Source organism: Nicotiana tabacum, chromosome 1 (assembly GCF_000715075.1).
Source record: "Nicotiana tabacum cultivar K326 chromosome 1, ASM71507v2, whole genome shotgun sequence".
NCBI lineage: Eukaryota > Viridiplantae > Streptophyta > Magnoliopsida > Solanales > Solanaceae > Nicotiana > Nicotiana tabacum.
The window spans coordinates 5,082,861-5,098,749 of record NC_134080.1 but is presented as its reverse complement, the minus strand read 5'-3'; the positions used below and the strand labels follow the sequence as shown (position 1 = coordinate 5,098,749).

Here is a 15,889-nt window from a genome sequence, read left to right as displayed (position 1 = left end):
AAAAACCAGTAGTGGTATCAAAGCTTCATTGGTCTTACGGCCAAAAAATCATTTTCAAATCATTTTTAACCAATATAAATTTTAAACTCATTTTCAAACATGACAAGTAGCAATCTCTCTTTGAATACCCAACAAACTTTTACTAGCGAAAACTACTGGATTTGCTCAGTGAAAATAAAATCATATCTTAAAACCTATGATTTATTGAATGTTGCAATAAAAGAATAATTATTACGAGCAATCCCTGAAAATCCTATCATTGTCCAGAACCAAAGGGGGAATTGGCCCAAAAATTGGATGGGGGTCAAGACGATGTCGGGCGCCGACAGCTGACTCAAGGCCCCCCCGAACCGCGCGAAATGGTCGCCTATTACACGGCTCAAGTGGCACAACACCTTTGATCGACCATAGGGCCTATTCTACCCTTACCGAATTCATTCTATTGAAGCGTAACGTTAAAAGCTCCTTCTCATCTTGCATTTCTTTGATTTGGAAGTTCCAGAATGTTGTCTGTGGATTTCTATAACAAAGGAAAGTCTCATACCCTAATAATATGCCATTTGATTGAAACAAGTTCTGTGCTGCACAAAATCATAAGACGAAAAAGAAAGAAGAAAAAGAACTGCACTACAAAAGTGCGCAATTTCAGCGATGCTCAAAACAATGCTCAAGGACAAACAACATAAGCAAGAATTGAGGAGGAGCAACTTTTTAAATTGCAACAACTGAAGAAAAGTAGTGTTGAAATTTTGTTGCTTTCAGTTATTGCAGTAACTTCTTTAGTATAATAAGTTGCTTAGTTTTAGGAGGGATTTTAATTTTAAATTTCAATTAGATTGTTAAGTTAGTTGAGATATTTTAGGTTTTTTGAATTTTAAATTATGTAGATTTTTTGTTCCTAATTGGCTATTTAAAGCCTTGTTATGCTTAATAAAATTTTAGAGAGACATTTTCAATCAATACTTTTAATCTTTTTGCTGCTCCATCTTTTAAAAAACCAACAACTCTTATAAGCTAGGTCGTTCAACTGGTTAAGAGATGAGCTATAACCACTTGCAAACAAGCTGCTGGTTGCACGAGAGAATTGGCAAAGGTATGGACAAAAATCACTAGGACACATGTTCAAATTGATTGAAATGGAGACTTATCTAAGAAGTTAAATAAGAGGGTCCGAGATCTCTTGAATCAATAGAGACTCAGCTAAGAATAAAATACAATGTTCCTCTCTTGCACAAGTAGTTTGACCTGTAGCTAGCTTCTTATCTATTCGTTTTCTTACTAAGGAATGACACCCTACATCTTTTTTGAAATCAGATAGTAGCTATAATTGCTTTGTGGCTAAGAGAGTTATCGTTGTTCAAGTTGTTTCTAACACTTCTTGCTCTTCTAGTGATTGTCCAATATAGTATGGGTTGTAATATTCCAACCGATTGTCCAATGAAGTTGTGTTTTTTGATAGTGCACTCCCTAATCAAGATGGAAATTTAAGAGAAACTACAAATTTGTTGAGAATTTTTGCATTGTCTTTTTTAACTACACAAAATCTTGCTTCGCACAAATATGCGCTATATATTGTGGATACCGCTTCCTGTTTGTGTAGAGTGGCTAACACACTGATGACAAACATAAATGTGTTTCAGTTTGACAGGAATAACTCAACGATATCACAGAAACGTGAAAGCAGAAGATAAGGCAACTCAAGGAGCCTGATGTTGATGATCTCAGCATTACTGATCTTGTCCATTTGGAAAACCAATTTGAGACTGCTCTTACACAAACCAGATTTAGAAAGGTTGGATCTTCCACATTCCTCTGTGCTTCTTACTCATGCCTAGACTTGCTCCATCTGTTACTCTTGCTGTAGCATTGTGTTCTTTAGGAACAGCTGCCCTTCTTGAAGCTTAAAGCTTTACATAAGTGGTACTTGAAGCTGGAGAAGTCTGTTGGCGTGGCGCTACATCAGTTGTATTTCATAAACAATGCAACCCCGCACGGAGTGTTTTGATCATTTTTACCCAATCCTAGATTTAATCTTTTTCTTTTGTTTTTAATTCTCTGCATCTTCTTACTTTTTTTTTGGCAATCCGCTAGGCAAGCGCCTAGGGCTAAGTTTTTTTATTAATAAAAGAACAGAAAAATACAACAAATAGGAAAAGTACAAATAAGGGGGACAATAACACCGGTATTGTTACTCATATGTCTTGGCTATATAATCACTCCTCTGCGCCTCACACTGCCTTATGATGACAGCCTCATGTAGAGGATTCATGGTGTAGCTGTCGGCAACGTCTCACGAGGGCATATAATCTCATAACCGTGTGGATATTTTCCAAAGGCATAGGACCAAGACAACACAAACCGGGCTAAACCTTACCTTACTAATCCTATTGAGGCAAATTAAAAGCCTCGCTTACTAACAAGCATGTAAAAAGAAAGAACTGGAAAGAACCAAATATTTAATGATCATCACAGAGTTTATAACATACTCTGTGATGATATTACAAATGAGTATACTAACATAATTGTAGAATAAAATGATGAAAGAATTAAAATGTTGTCCCTTCTTGTCCGAACTTGTAATTTCTTCAATTTGTAACTTCTTTTTCATCACAATCCCAATTCTTCAAGGTATATTCAAAATTCATGATTTCTTTTTTGAACGATTGGGCTTTGTTGATGTAGTTGGGGCGACCTTCTTTTGTTTGGCAACTCTCATTGGAGGTCACCTAACATTTAAAAAATCACTAACCTTGTCATCCCAACTATTCTTCCTTGTATGAGATTTGCAAATTTTTCCACTATGCATTGGTGATAAATCCCCTTTTCTTGCCGCCTATTCTCTACACTGTTGTAACATTGCATCTTCTTCTCCTTGTTAAAAAAACTCTCTCCCTAAATTCACAGGTTGTGGTTCATTTTGAATCGTATCTAGTGACACCAAGGCAGATTCTCCAGTTGTCACCATTGTCTTACTTTGTTGTTGTCCAATGTGTTGTAATTTGTTGTTATTCCTACCTACATGACCTGTGCTAGATGTAATAGGATTTACAGGTATGGAACTTACCATAGCTTCCAAAAGCTTTCTCTCCTCCTCTAAAATAACTGGTTTAGTGGTGACCAGTTGCTGCTGCCCAGTTTTTGCCCGATCAGCTGTAGGATGTGCAGCTTGAACAGTCTGCCTTGTACCTGCTGTTGCAGCTTGACTTGAACTTGTATTTGGGGAACAGCTCTTAACACCTATAGTAAGCTGCTTGGAAGAAGTTGCTACATGTTGAGGCAAAATTCCAGCTGGGGCATTTTGAATTGCAGCACTAGGAGACATTCTGGGAACAAATGCAGGAGCATGGAGGTTTAATTTGCTCGTGGGGACTGCTTCAATTTTCCCATGAGACTTTGACTTAACTAGAGAGTCAAGCTCCTCACCTGCACTCTCCTGATCCACCTCCTCGTCACCTTCTTCAGCTGAGTATCCTGCAAAACTATCGCCCCAGTCCTTCTCTTCATCTTCGTCTCGTTGATCTTGCCACAGTTTAGATGTAATAGCCTTAAGCCTCACGTTTGTTTGTATAACCTCATTGTTATTCCCCGTTGACAACATAAACTGCCTAGATTCACCTTCTAATTCCCCAAACGACTCCGCAGATTGAGAAGGGATATCATATACGGAGGTGTTCAAAGTGACCACAGGTTGTTTCACAACAGTAGAATTTTTCATCATTTCATTCTGAGTATCTTTGATGATTTGTTCTACTTGAGGGTTGGAAAAATGCATTGTAGGTGCATTTGAACTGTGTGCCTCTGCCTTTTGCTTATCAACACGAAAAATGTCCTTCGAAATAGTGAGACGATCACCTATGTTCTTGGAATTTTGTTGCTGCGTGTTACTGCGTAAAGGTTGTGGTTGCCCATTTTTTGGAGTTGTGTTCATCATCATAGCTACTTGGGCATTCTCTACCATTTTAGCTAGCTCTGTATTGGAAATGTGCATTGTTGTTGTAGGATCATCATGTACTTGACTTGCCTCAACAATGTGATTTTTATCTGTTGCAATCCCAAGTCGATCATTTAAACCTGTGTCACCGTACACCAGTTGCAATATATTTCTAGCTTCCTTCTCACCTTGCTCATGGACATTGAGCAAAGCATCAAAAGAGTTAGAACACTTGAACGTTTCTGCTGCCCTTTCCAGTATTTTAATATCTGAAGCCTCCTTCTTGCTAGGTGATCGATGCACAACTGACCAACCCATATTCTGTGATTGTTGCCCATGTCGATACTCTGCTTTAACACCTGATCCCACAACATAAGCAACATCTAAACAAGCTACTTGTGCAGCTGATTCAACATTAGCAGATGAACTAAATTGTGCACCTGCTATTGTTGCATTGTTCAGAAAAGCTGAAGCTAATGCATTATCATCAGTAATCTGCAGAATCTGCCCAGTTCTTTCTATTGCATTAACCCTTGCATCATCCATATTTCGAGCATCAGTAGTGAATCCCTGCTCTTCAGATTTTCCAGCTGCATTTAGTGTATCAGCGTCCTGATCCACCTTCTTAGGATTTGGAGATTTTTCTACATGTTCCACAGGTGCTACAATATCTATATTAACAAAGGTAAATGCAGCTCTATCCACTGTTGTATTCACTGCAACATCAATCTCCATATTTGACCCTATAGTATTAGGAACTTTTACATCTTTTTCAACATCTCCTGCCCCTTGACGATTCTGTCCAGATAAAGTAACAGCTGAATAACTAGCAGCCTTCAAAGCACCAGCTGTTGCTGCATTCATTCGTTCAAAAACTGTTGCAGCAGGGATGTCAGCTGGAGGTTTGGCTTTCATAGGAGATGATGCATCACCTACTGCTATCCCTTGTTTACCAACATGAATTCCTTCACCATCCCCCTTTTGTCCAGCATTAGCCAAAACCAAATAGCCATTAGCCTTTTCATTAACATTAACACTTTGTTGTCCTCCATTAGGATGCAAAATCAACTGGTTCACGACTACACCCTCAACCTTTTTCCCAGCTTGATCTTGCACTTGTTAGACCTGTATGTCCTCAATTGTCTTGTTCACAACCACCTCTTTACTACCATCATTTACAGTGGCCTTCAAATTATTTTGCTGCCCAGAAATTGTATTTTTTCCAGGTCCTTCAATCAACAGTTGGCTAGGTCTTTTTGAATTTAAATAGTCCCGTGCATCACCCTGTAGTTTCTCCATCACACCTGTTGCATCCATTTCATCCTCCACCTGTTCATCATGTGTTACTGTTTTTTTTTCCTAAAAGGATGCGACATGTATATTCGTCATGTCCTTGATGCTTGCATTGGTTACAATACAAAGGTAAATTATCATACGTAACTTGTTGAAGCTGTTCAACAATCTTTCCAGTTCCTCCATCAACATATTTGAGCCTTATTTGTTCTGGATGTTTGTCCAAAATATTCAGAATCACCTTTACCCTGACTGTACTAGGTCTAGATCTAAGTTGAGTAGCCTTATCAATAGCAATAGGCTTTCCAACAACTGCTGCAATAGACATTAAGGCACGTCTAGCAAACAACTCAGGGGGTAAACTTGGAAACGAAATCCATACCGCTGCCATAGATGTCTCTTCTTTTGGATTGTATCCAATCGTCCATGGAAACACTCTAACCTGATGTTCTTTTCCTTTGTTCGAAAAATAACTAACTGACCTTGCAAGACAAATTACAAAGTCTTCATATTGATCCAGACGAACGAGAATCTGTCTTTGCGCAAGAAGTCCGATCAAACAGTGGCCTTTGACGCCAAACTGTTTTGGAAAGATTGTACGCAATTCTTGCAATTGTGGAGCATTAGGAGAAACCTTCACTACAATGGCTTGATGTAAACCTTCCTCCCTTGCAAAGTCTTCCCGCTCCTCCATTGTAAACTGTAACGTTGGGATTCCATGAACTACTTCGTTTGGCTTCAAGATTGTTTTTGTAACTTGTCCAGTTGTTTGTTTATGGATCAAACTTGCTGCATATGAATTGGGTTTGTTGTTTATGGAGTTATTAAGGATTGGAGGGATGATTTTAGATGGCTCTCCCATAGCTTGGAGCTGGGGAGAGACGACAACATCCATGGCTGCTCAAGACGTCACCATATCATTGACATAAAGAGCAAAAATTAACGATAAAATATTGAAAAATCTGGAAAAAGAGCTGCCTGCTACAGTAACCGCGAACTAAAATTCAAGATCTCTTACAAATGGCTATGGATTTGAGGATGGAAACAAATGGGGTTTGTGCGCAAAGACTAGATGCTTCTTTTGACACCAACTTTGCAAAGATCCACCACCGAATGCCGGAGTTGAGGCGCGTGAATAGTGGCGGAATTACTATTCACCCTTCTTCCTAGAGAGAATGAGGAGGATTTTAGACAGAGATGGTTTTTTGACATCAATGTCTTCACTTATCTTTCTTCTTCTTACTCTTCGACTCCTGTAATACAATTTTTTTTTTTTGAGTTGTAAATCAGGAAGAAAATCTAAACTGCTAACCTAGTTTTGTTATTTGCAGACACACTTGTTGATTGAATCAATTAAGAATCTTCATGACAAGGTAGGCCTCCATTTTTCCTGAGCATGTTTGAACACCAATTGTACAACATGAAAGGAAATTGTTAAGTTAAAACTCTATAGTAAAACGATTGAAATCCATCGATGAATTCCATTAAAAATATATATAACAGGAAGGTAAAATCCCAAGCACTTTACATTAGAACACATTCGAGATCCAACTGCTTAAAGGGGACCTCGGGTTCCTTCTCACGGAATGGCATTCCCTGGTCGACAAATGTTGTGCAAACTAGAGAATAGTTTATTATTAAAGAGAGATAAATCTTCTACTGCAAAAACAGTTGCAATACTAGTCAAGATTCTCAAGTGTTCAGAAATCTTTATACCAAACTCACGGTTAATTCAAGTTTGCAGAAAATGCACCAAAAGATTAAATATGATGGGAGTGACACCATCGAGCACGGTAACAGCGAGAATAATGCTCATGCCTCATATATCTATAGGTTTGTTCAAACAGAAATTTCACAATAATCATCAGTTGATTAACGCCATTACAAATTCATCTGACTGCTCAAGTGCAAAAGGCAGCTAATAAGAAAGATACTTCTGATTGTAAAGCCTATAAAACTGAGCACGACCAACTTCTATACTTTACAATAAATATTTTTGGGCCTACTTATCAAACAAAATAATTTTATTGGGTTTAAGAAATAGGGATTTTCTTAAAAAAGAAATTCAGCAGATATAAGAATGCAATTCCACTTCTGATTGACAAGCTCCAAATTAGATAATCAGTTGTAAATCTTCATTGCACAGCGTTAAATATATTATCTTTAAGTTGTTAAATGTTGCATTTGCACACACTTTCATATTTGAATAACTCTTGTGACAAGATTGATAATATGCGGGGACGGGAATTAAGCTAATTGCTCAAAATTTTGTTTTAGTTTGTCCCTTTTGTTCTGTTATATTAGTATGCATCTAATGTACTTCCTATATTAGCCATTAATAAGATACTATTCCCTCCGTGAAGGTCACGCTTAGTTGTCCACTTTTGACTTTGCAATCCCTTTAAGAAAAAAAATGAAGTATGTATTTTATAACTTTACGATAATAATTATAGCATTTATAAAAGTCTTGGAAATAATTTAGAGAATGAGTAGTTAATGACAAAAGTAAACAAGAAAAAAAAGATTGTCTTTCTCTTGATTTAGTATAGTGAACAAGTAAAAGTGATAATGTATAGTATTTAATATAGTTGATAAGTAAAAGTGAACGGAGGGAGTACCTTTATATGGAATTTTTACCTCCTATAGCAAAGGTTGATACCTAATTTATTTTAAATAAATACCCTTTTAAAAAATTATATTCTATAGATACCTTTTGATTTTTATAGCCAAATATCTATTTATGGTTACCTCCCACTCTTAAGCCACAAAATACTCTTTGTATTATTTTTCTCTCTCATTCTTTTAGATTTTTCTCCATTCTCTCTCTGTCTCTCAATGCCAGTATTTCTCCATGGTTATCTCCTCTCTCTCTCCGCCTCTTTCTCCATGTTTGAATGTCTAAAATGGCGAGTTATCTAGGTTGGTGAGCATCCGTACAAGGAGATTGTATTGTTGGTGATCAATATCCCAAGCACTTGGGTATAAAGAAGTGTGGATCTATGGTATGTTCAATTCTTAGAATATCTTGAAGGATCTGAGACCCCACCTTGATTTCCAATTTGAATGTCAGTTCCAGGTTTGGAACTGTCCATAGGACTGATTCAGTTATCACTATTGCAGGTCCCCGTGACTATCTATTCATTTAATTTATGCGAAGAGACCACACACATGGGTGCACGTACAAAAAGCTATGCAAAAGCCATGAAAGAAGGGTTTTGATTCGCGTATCGGCGGTTTCTTCTGCTCAGGAAGTGACCTCGGCTCCGGCACCATTGCCGGACCAAGACGGCGCGTTTTCACTACCGGCTTCCGGTGAACGGCGGATTCGCCGGAAATTAGGGTTTGTTCTTGAACAAAGACGACGGAGTTTGGGGTTGAGCAACTTGATTTTCTGTTAATATATTTCAATGTATCTTCATGTATTTCATTGTATTCATTGTCTTTTTTTTCATTGTAATCCAATGTATCTCGTTGTATTCCATGTATTTCATTGTATTCACTGTCTTTTTTTCCATTGTATTTCAATGTATCCCGTTGTATTATATGTATTTCATTGTATCCACTGTCTTGCTATATGTCATGGATGTATTCATATGTTTTTTTTAATTAATATAATTTATGTATTCAGATGTATTATATAATTTCTCTGAAGATTGCTATATTTTTTGGGTATTTTTCGGTTGAGAATCTTTTTTATAACTGAAAATACAAAATTTGTGTGTTATAATTGAGTTTGTTGAGTTATATTAGGAGTCTATTATGTTAATTGATTCACTTTCCGTTTTAAAAATAGTATAATCCCCTATTTCACGCCGTGAATACAATTGAATACAATAATCTGTCCAGCTGTAATCCCATGTTTCGCTCCATGAATACAGTCGAATACACCCGAATACAACAACTGATTAGCTGGACTTCCCTGATTCACGCCTATTTTTGCTACTGTATTCATGAATACAATAGCTTAAATACATCAAATACATCTTATAGCCACACAAAAAGTATCTATAATTCGTAATATAACAAATGGTATCTATAGATGGTTAATTACTACTAAAAAATAGTGCTTTATGAAAATTTCCCGACTTTTATTCTCGTCAATTTTCTTCATAAATACAAAATATAAGCACATTTCAGAAGCTCAAACGATGGCCTCATAAACAAGGAATTAGTTTTATAATTCGAGTTAGGTGTCGTTGGCAATGACCAATTGTTATGATTAATGCTATTACCTTCCTTTTTGTATTGCTATTTTGCTAGTGTTTGCGGTTATCTAAATTGATGACAACATTAATTTCATGGATTTTTGCCTTCCGAGATTGTTGTTAACCAGAATCAAGTTGTAAACTTCATTCGATTCTACAATTCACTAATCTACTAAACTTTTATGAATTCAAGAATAAGAATCCGTCTATTTAATAGAATAAACACATCAACTTTTTCCTTTTTGCAGGTCAATAGTTTGGAAAAGATAGAAAGTGTAGTACATGGGAGATTGGCTGAGACCTGAGATCCCATTATAGATTTTCTACTGACTTGAGTTGCTTTTTCGATCCTCTTAACGGTTATGCAATCGTACGTGACAATAACAAAGCCATATCGTGCGAGACAACACCCCCTAAAAATAAGTAGTAATATAAGCATAAAGCGCTGACTTAGAAATGTAAATATGCTTATTAATAAGTATGGAGAGAGCCATTACTCAGAATAATTTTATTGTCTCCACCCAGCAAACTCAGGGTTCAAGCAACTTACACCTTATTATTGAACATTAAAACGGAAAAAATAAAGCTTAAAATTACTGCTAAAATGTTGAAGAAATATCACTTAACACGAGTATATCGCTATATTCTTATACAATAAACAAAAAGGATAGCCAGTCTTTCAGAGAGAGGGAAATAGTATACAAGCAAAACCATAATAATTTATCCATTCAGGCACCAATTTTAGAATCGCAAGAGCAGCGAGCATAAGGGGATCAATACACCACTGTTTCAAGCGCATTAGGCAGCAATCTGACCGAATAGACACTTGCGAATCTGCAAGATTCATTAACAGAAACGAAGTATTACTATATGTTACAATTTTGCAATGTGCAACTGTTGGAAACAAATGGATCTAATATTGAGAAACCGATGGAAGCAGTACCACCAGTCTAAATGGAGACAAATACAAGGACAGAGCTAGAGTAGGGTAGGACATGCTTATTATCAAATTAAAGGACAGAGCTAGAGAACCCTCAGGAGTTGGCCTGGTGGCAATTGACTTGAGCCTTGGGGTTTGCTCCCTTTCAAGGTCTCAAGTTCGAAACCCACTGGGTGCAAACAATTTCTGAGGGCCATCGGACTGGGTAAAACCTGAATTAACCGCGGTGCACTTGCGGGAAACTCCTTGCCGAGGGCCTGTGCACCCCCGGGAATAGTCGGGGCTCGAAGAGACTCGGACACCCGGTGCAAATCAAAAAAAAAGGACAGAGCTAGAGGTAAAAGTAGGAAATTCCCATACTTACAGATCTTACTGGTAAGTGATCCTTTATTTGGTTTCTCATTCAACTCATCTTTTAATGGTACTGTTGGTGGTTATCTAAGTTGCAGTTGTTCCCTACCCTATACAGGCTGATTTTTTATTTTTTTTTGGGTTGGTGTATGGGTATTAATACTCAAATTTCCATAGTCTCATCAGACATAGTAAGCAACTGACCTCCCCCATCACTACATTACCCAAGTTCTGTACCAAGAACAACAATAAAGAAGATGACTAAAGTTATTTAAAGTTTTAAACCATATTGGTAAGAGGTAGGCAATGTCTATAACTCAGTTTAAGTACTACACAACGTCTACGCTAGGAATAATTTAATCCGCTAAGCTACCTATCAAAGAAACAAGGAACATGTAAGGGATTTTGTATTCATTTGTTTGACATTTAAAAGTGGAAGGGATCTACATATCTACAGAGAGCTAAAGCTCAAAAATAGATGGAGCACGAGTATATAAATCAAGGGTGGAATCTTGAATAAATTAGAATATTGTGGACATCAATAGGCTATTTTCAAAAGTACAAAAGGAACAGGGAGCAGGAAGTACCTCTGGTAGTTTCTTACGGAACACAACTTCCAATCTGGCATCAACTGTATTTTCACATACAATTTTCCCATCTCGAGAAGCCAAAACTACTCCTCCATAGCTGTGGCATGGAAAGAAAGAGAGAGATTAGTAATAGCAGCTAATTAGATTCTATGAGTTTAAGTGCTAAACTTCCTCCCAAGAGCAATTGTACACTGAAAGCAAGAGAAAGAAAAGAGTCCAAAGTCCATCGGATGGAGCAAAAATTTGAGAAGAAAGAGCTAAAGTTTAAAGTTTCCTATAGAAGTGAAGCAGTTTACCAAGAAGAGCCATGAGCATTGTGATGTGATGGAGCTGATGGAAGGTAGATTTGGTCAATTATGACCTCCGGTGAGTGAACCTGGGCCTTCTCTGCATACTCCTCTTTTGCTGCATCCAAGACCCCTTCCACCAAGGAAACATCATCTTCCCGACAACGTAGTAGGACGCAAGGCTCTTTAAGTCTGAGCAAACTCTGCAGCACAAAGAGTTGCTTTAGTGTTATACCACCACAGTAATCTTCACATCTTAACATCTAATGCACAATCTGAACTTCATACACGAAACTGCATGAGAAGTCGTTAGAAAATAGTTTGTCTTTCATGAAATAGTCCTGCTCATTTCTAAATTCATGGTTTCCTGCCAATTCCAGGAAAAGAAGAAAAAAAAAAGGGGGGGGGGGGTGCACGAAAGGCGTACTCGTACAGCTAATATTCATCAGCCCAAGTACCTGAACAATAAGATCCTGCAGAAGCTTCTCATAAATATGGTGGTTCTGGCTGACGTTTAAAAGCTCCTTTGATGCTGCCTCCTTCATGGAGTTGACCAAGTCATCCTGAGCTTGAAGAACCTTGATTCGAGAGGCGTTGAGTTGCATGGAGTACTCACTGCAACGAACACATTACATTTAAATACTCTATTTTGCCGGCCCATAATTAAAATTTGGATTAGATTAACCACAGAAACTGTTGCGCTCACATAATAATAGCAGCAAAACAATTTTACAAAAATCAACTTTAGACTAATTTTTTTTTATAAGGTGAAAAATTTATTAAAAACAGTATCAAGCTGATACTGTAAAAATAAAAAAATCAACTTTAGAATAATGATGAATACGTTAAGAAATAGTTTCATATAGGCCAAGTAGAGTCACTTAAAAATTAAAGTCAATCTATCTGTCCACTAAGATCAGTTGGATCGACTATATGAATTACTTCAGCTCAGTAAGAAAATTACTTGATATAAGTCTGGTATTACTAGAAGTGAAATATGACTTTTGGCATATGCCAAGGCAAGAGCTCCCGCAAATGCAGATGTTAAGAACAAATGTTTTGTCCAATCAATGCTCAATGCAATGAACAATAGAGAATGTAAATTGAAGAAGATCACACTTAATTTGACATCCAAGTGCCACTAACATGGAGCTAAACAAGTAGAAACCCAGACATACTGAAAAGATGAAGGAATTCACTATAAGTCTCTACTGCAAAAATAGATCTCTCTTTTTTCCCGAAGTGGTCCACTGCAAACATAGATCACAGCACATAAGCCACTGAATAGAGACTGACGATATCATGCAAAATGGAGGTGTACCTATTATGGTTACAATCCAACAGCACTACAAGATCTTCAGTTCAACCTCACAATCACGAAGAAACAAATCAAACCACTTGAACAATTCTAACTTCAAGTAAATTGTACTCATACACATTTGACTGGTCTAAAGATTGGATCAAAACCACTATTCAAGCCAAGTCGGGGAAATTACATTTTCTTGCGAACATCGACTTGTTTCTCCTTACGCTCATATTCCTGTCTGATCTTCTTCTTCTCCAGTTCCACTAGCTGCAACTTCTCGATGTTGAATTCCTAAAACAATTACAAATCCGGTGTGTTCATTAACACTCTAATAACAAGAGATGCACTAATGACTAAACACAATTAACTTCAAAATTGGAACATAATTTGTATAACAATGCCAGTGCGCTAATTGACACACAGAACAACGACGGATTCAGTAATTACTAAACAAAGAAAACTTCATAATTGGATCAAAATCTGTACAGTTATGCCTTACTTCTTCCGTGCATGCATTTTTCAAAGAACAACAGATAAAACGATTACTCAGCTTAATTTTACTTCAAATTTTGAGTATAATTTGTATAATCATGGAATACTTCTTCCAGCCGCACATTCTAACTCAAAGAACAATAGCTACACCTATTAATAAACTCAAAATAACTTCACTTGCAGTATAATTTATATAATTAAGGCTTCACACTTTGCAGTGCACATTATTACCCTGAGAACAACAGATAGACAGATGACTAAACTGAAATTAACTTCAAAATCAGACAATAATTTGTATTAATATTGCTTAGTTCTTCGATGTACATTATTACTCTAAACCTAAATCCACTTCAACATTGATTACTCTGAGAACAAGATATACAGAGATCATTAAAATTCAATGAATTTTAAAACTGGACTATAATTAGGGCTTAGTACTCTGGAGGAGACACGTTATTACTATGAGAACAACAGATAAACTGACGACTAAACTGGAATTAACTAATTTAACTTCAAAATCAGAGGACGATTTGTATAATTAAGGCTTACTTCTTCGATGAACACATTATTACTTATATAACTAAATTTCAAATTCAATACTGGATCATATTTTTAATAATTACGGCTTACTTCTTCAATTTCGCACGTTATTAGTCGGAGAACAAGAGATATATAGATCAGTAAAACTGACCGAACTTCAAAATTGGAACAAAATTGGAACAAAATTAGTCTAACTAAGGCTAATTGTTGAATAGAGTAAGAAATAGAACAATACTTCTTCGGCGGAGACGGAAATCTCATTAGCTTTTTCTTCGGCTTCCTGGCGGATGAATCTGACCATCTGCTGGATCTGCTTCGATACATCTGCGTCGTTCATCTTCGCAACTTTTTTGGATCGGAGAAGCGATGTGCTGTGGATGTGAGTGAAGGAGCGAAAATCAGGAAGCAGAGATATTAATCTGTAGTCTTATTATTGCCAACTGCTGTCTTCCCTTGAATCACGACTCCTCTCTCTCCCCCACGTTTTTTTGTTACAATTGTAGGGAAAATTTTAATTTGTGTCTCGTACAAATGATACTAGTTGTATGAGTTAATTTTTTGGTCTTACAGTTTTGTGTATCTAAATTTATGCGGACCCAAAAGTGTAAGATTGGGGTCCACAAATTTGTAAGACAAAAAAGAGCCTCATAACAACTAGTATAAGTTGTATGAGACACAAAATAAAACTTCTCCAATTGTAGTCCCCATCGTGTTTACACAAACAGCCGGCCAAATTTAATATTTATCTTTTTTTAACTGTATACGTAAATTATATAATAATTATATATTATTATGCATATATTATATACAAATTATACTTATATTTTATATTGATCAACTATTTTAAATTTAAGCGCTTAAATAAGCGGCTATTTAAATTAATTCTTTCTTTACCAAAATATAAACATAAACTTTGGATTTGCGTAAATTGACACAGGATAATACTCCCTTGGTATTAATTTATGTTAATATAATTTGACTTGGCATGCATAAACGATTAATGGAATAAGTTTTTTTTAAAAAAAAATTGTGATAAAACATAAGCATATCATAGTATTCGTGCGGCTTTAAAATATTTTAGACTTGTAAACTTAAATATATCATAACAATTGTGCGTCTATGACTAAAATAAAATTGTTTTTAAGTATATAAATATATATTTTTTTGAAAGAATTAATAAGGAATAATATCACAACAACAATAACAACGACCCAGTAAAATCTCACCAGTGGGGTCTGGGAAGGGTAGAGTGTACGTAGACCTTACCCCTACCCCGAGGGGATAAAGAGGCTATTTTCGGGAGACCCTTGGCTTATAGACTAAGATATAATATCATGTAAAATGAAAATAAAGAGTATTTAATGTGTTCATGGAAATATTTACTATGAATATGGAATCCAAATAGCGCGATAAATTATTAGATATTTTCTCAGTCAATTTTAATTAATTTGAGACGAAAGTGTAGCTGATTCGTTCATCTTCACAGTCTTCTCAAATTTGTAAATTTTTATTTATTTATTTTTATAAAAAAAAAAATGAAGTACCACGATAAAATATGCTAACAAGCATATATGATAATCAGTGGTGGAGCCACATTGAGCCAAGGGATGTCAAGCAATACTTCTTTGCCGAAAAATTATACTATATTGCTAGATAAATTTTTTTATTTTACGTATATTTATTATATGTTGATTCCCCTTAATTTTTCAACGTATCTATTTATATTTTGACACCCCTTGATGAAAATTCTGGCTCCATCACCGATAGTAATGTGTAATGGCCTGCCGACGAGCTACGAGTTCTTTTCACAATTTTGAGCTTCCTATTGCTAAGATTATTATAAATCCACTTTCAAATTATATGTAATGTCGACGATGTAATATATAAAACGGACACGTGCAATTTCTTATAAAAAATTTGAGGAGCATCTATTTATAAATCCGTTTCTTGATTA

General features: G+C 36.1%; 1 protein-coding gene across 1 annotated transcript; it reads right to left on the bottom strand.

Annotated features, from left to right (window-relative positions):
- Positions 1–9,906: 9,906 nt before the first annotated feature.
- On the bottom strand, positions 9,907–14,402 carry LOC107827618 (V-type proton ATPase subunit E). The gene is made up of 6 exons (XM_016654790.2): positions 14,171–14,402; positions 13,094–13,194; positions 12,056–12,212; positions 11,607–11,800; positions 11,308–11,407; positions 9,907–10,263 (listed from the first exon to the last, which is right to left on the bottom strand). The coding sequence occupies exons 1-6, from the start codon at positions 14,270–14,272 to the stop codon at positions 10,228–10,230; spliced, it is 690 nt and encodes a 229-aa protein (XP_016510276.2). The 5' UTR covers positions 14,273–14,402; the 3' UTR covers positions 9,907–10,227.
- Positions 14,403–15,889: the final 1,487 nt, after the last annotated feature.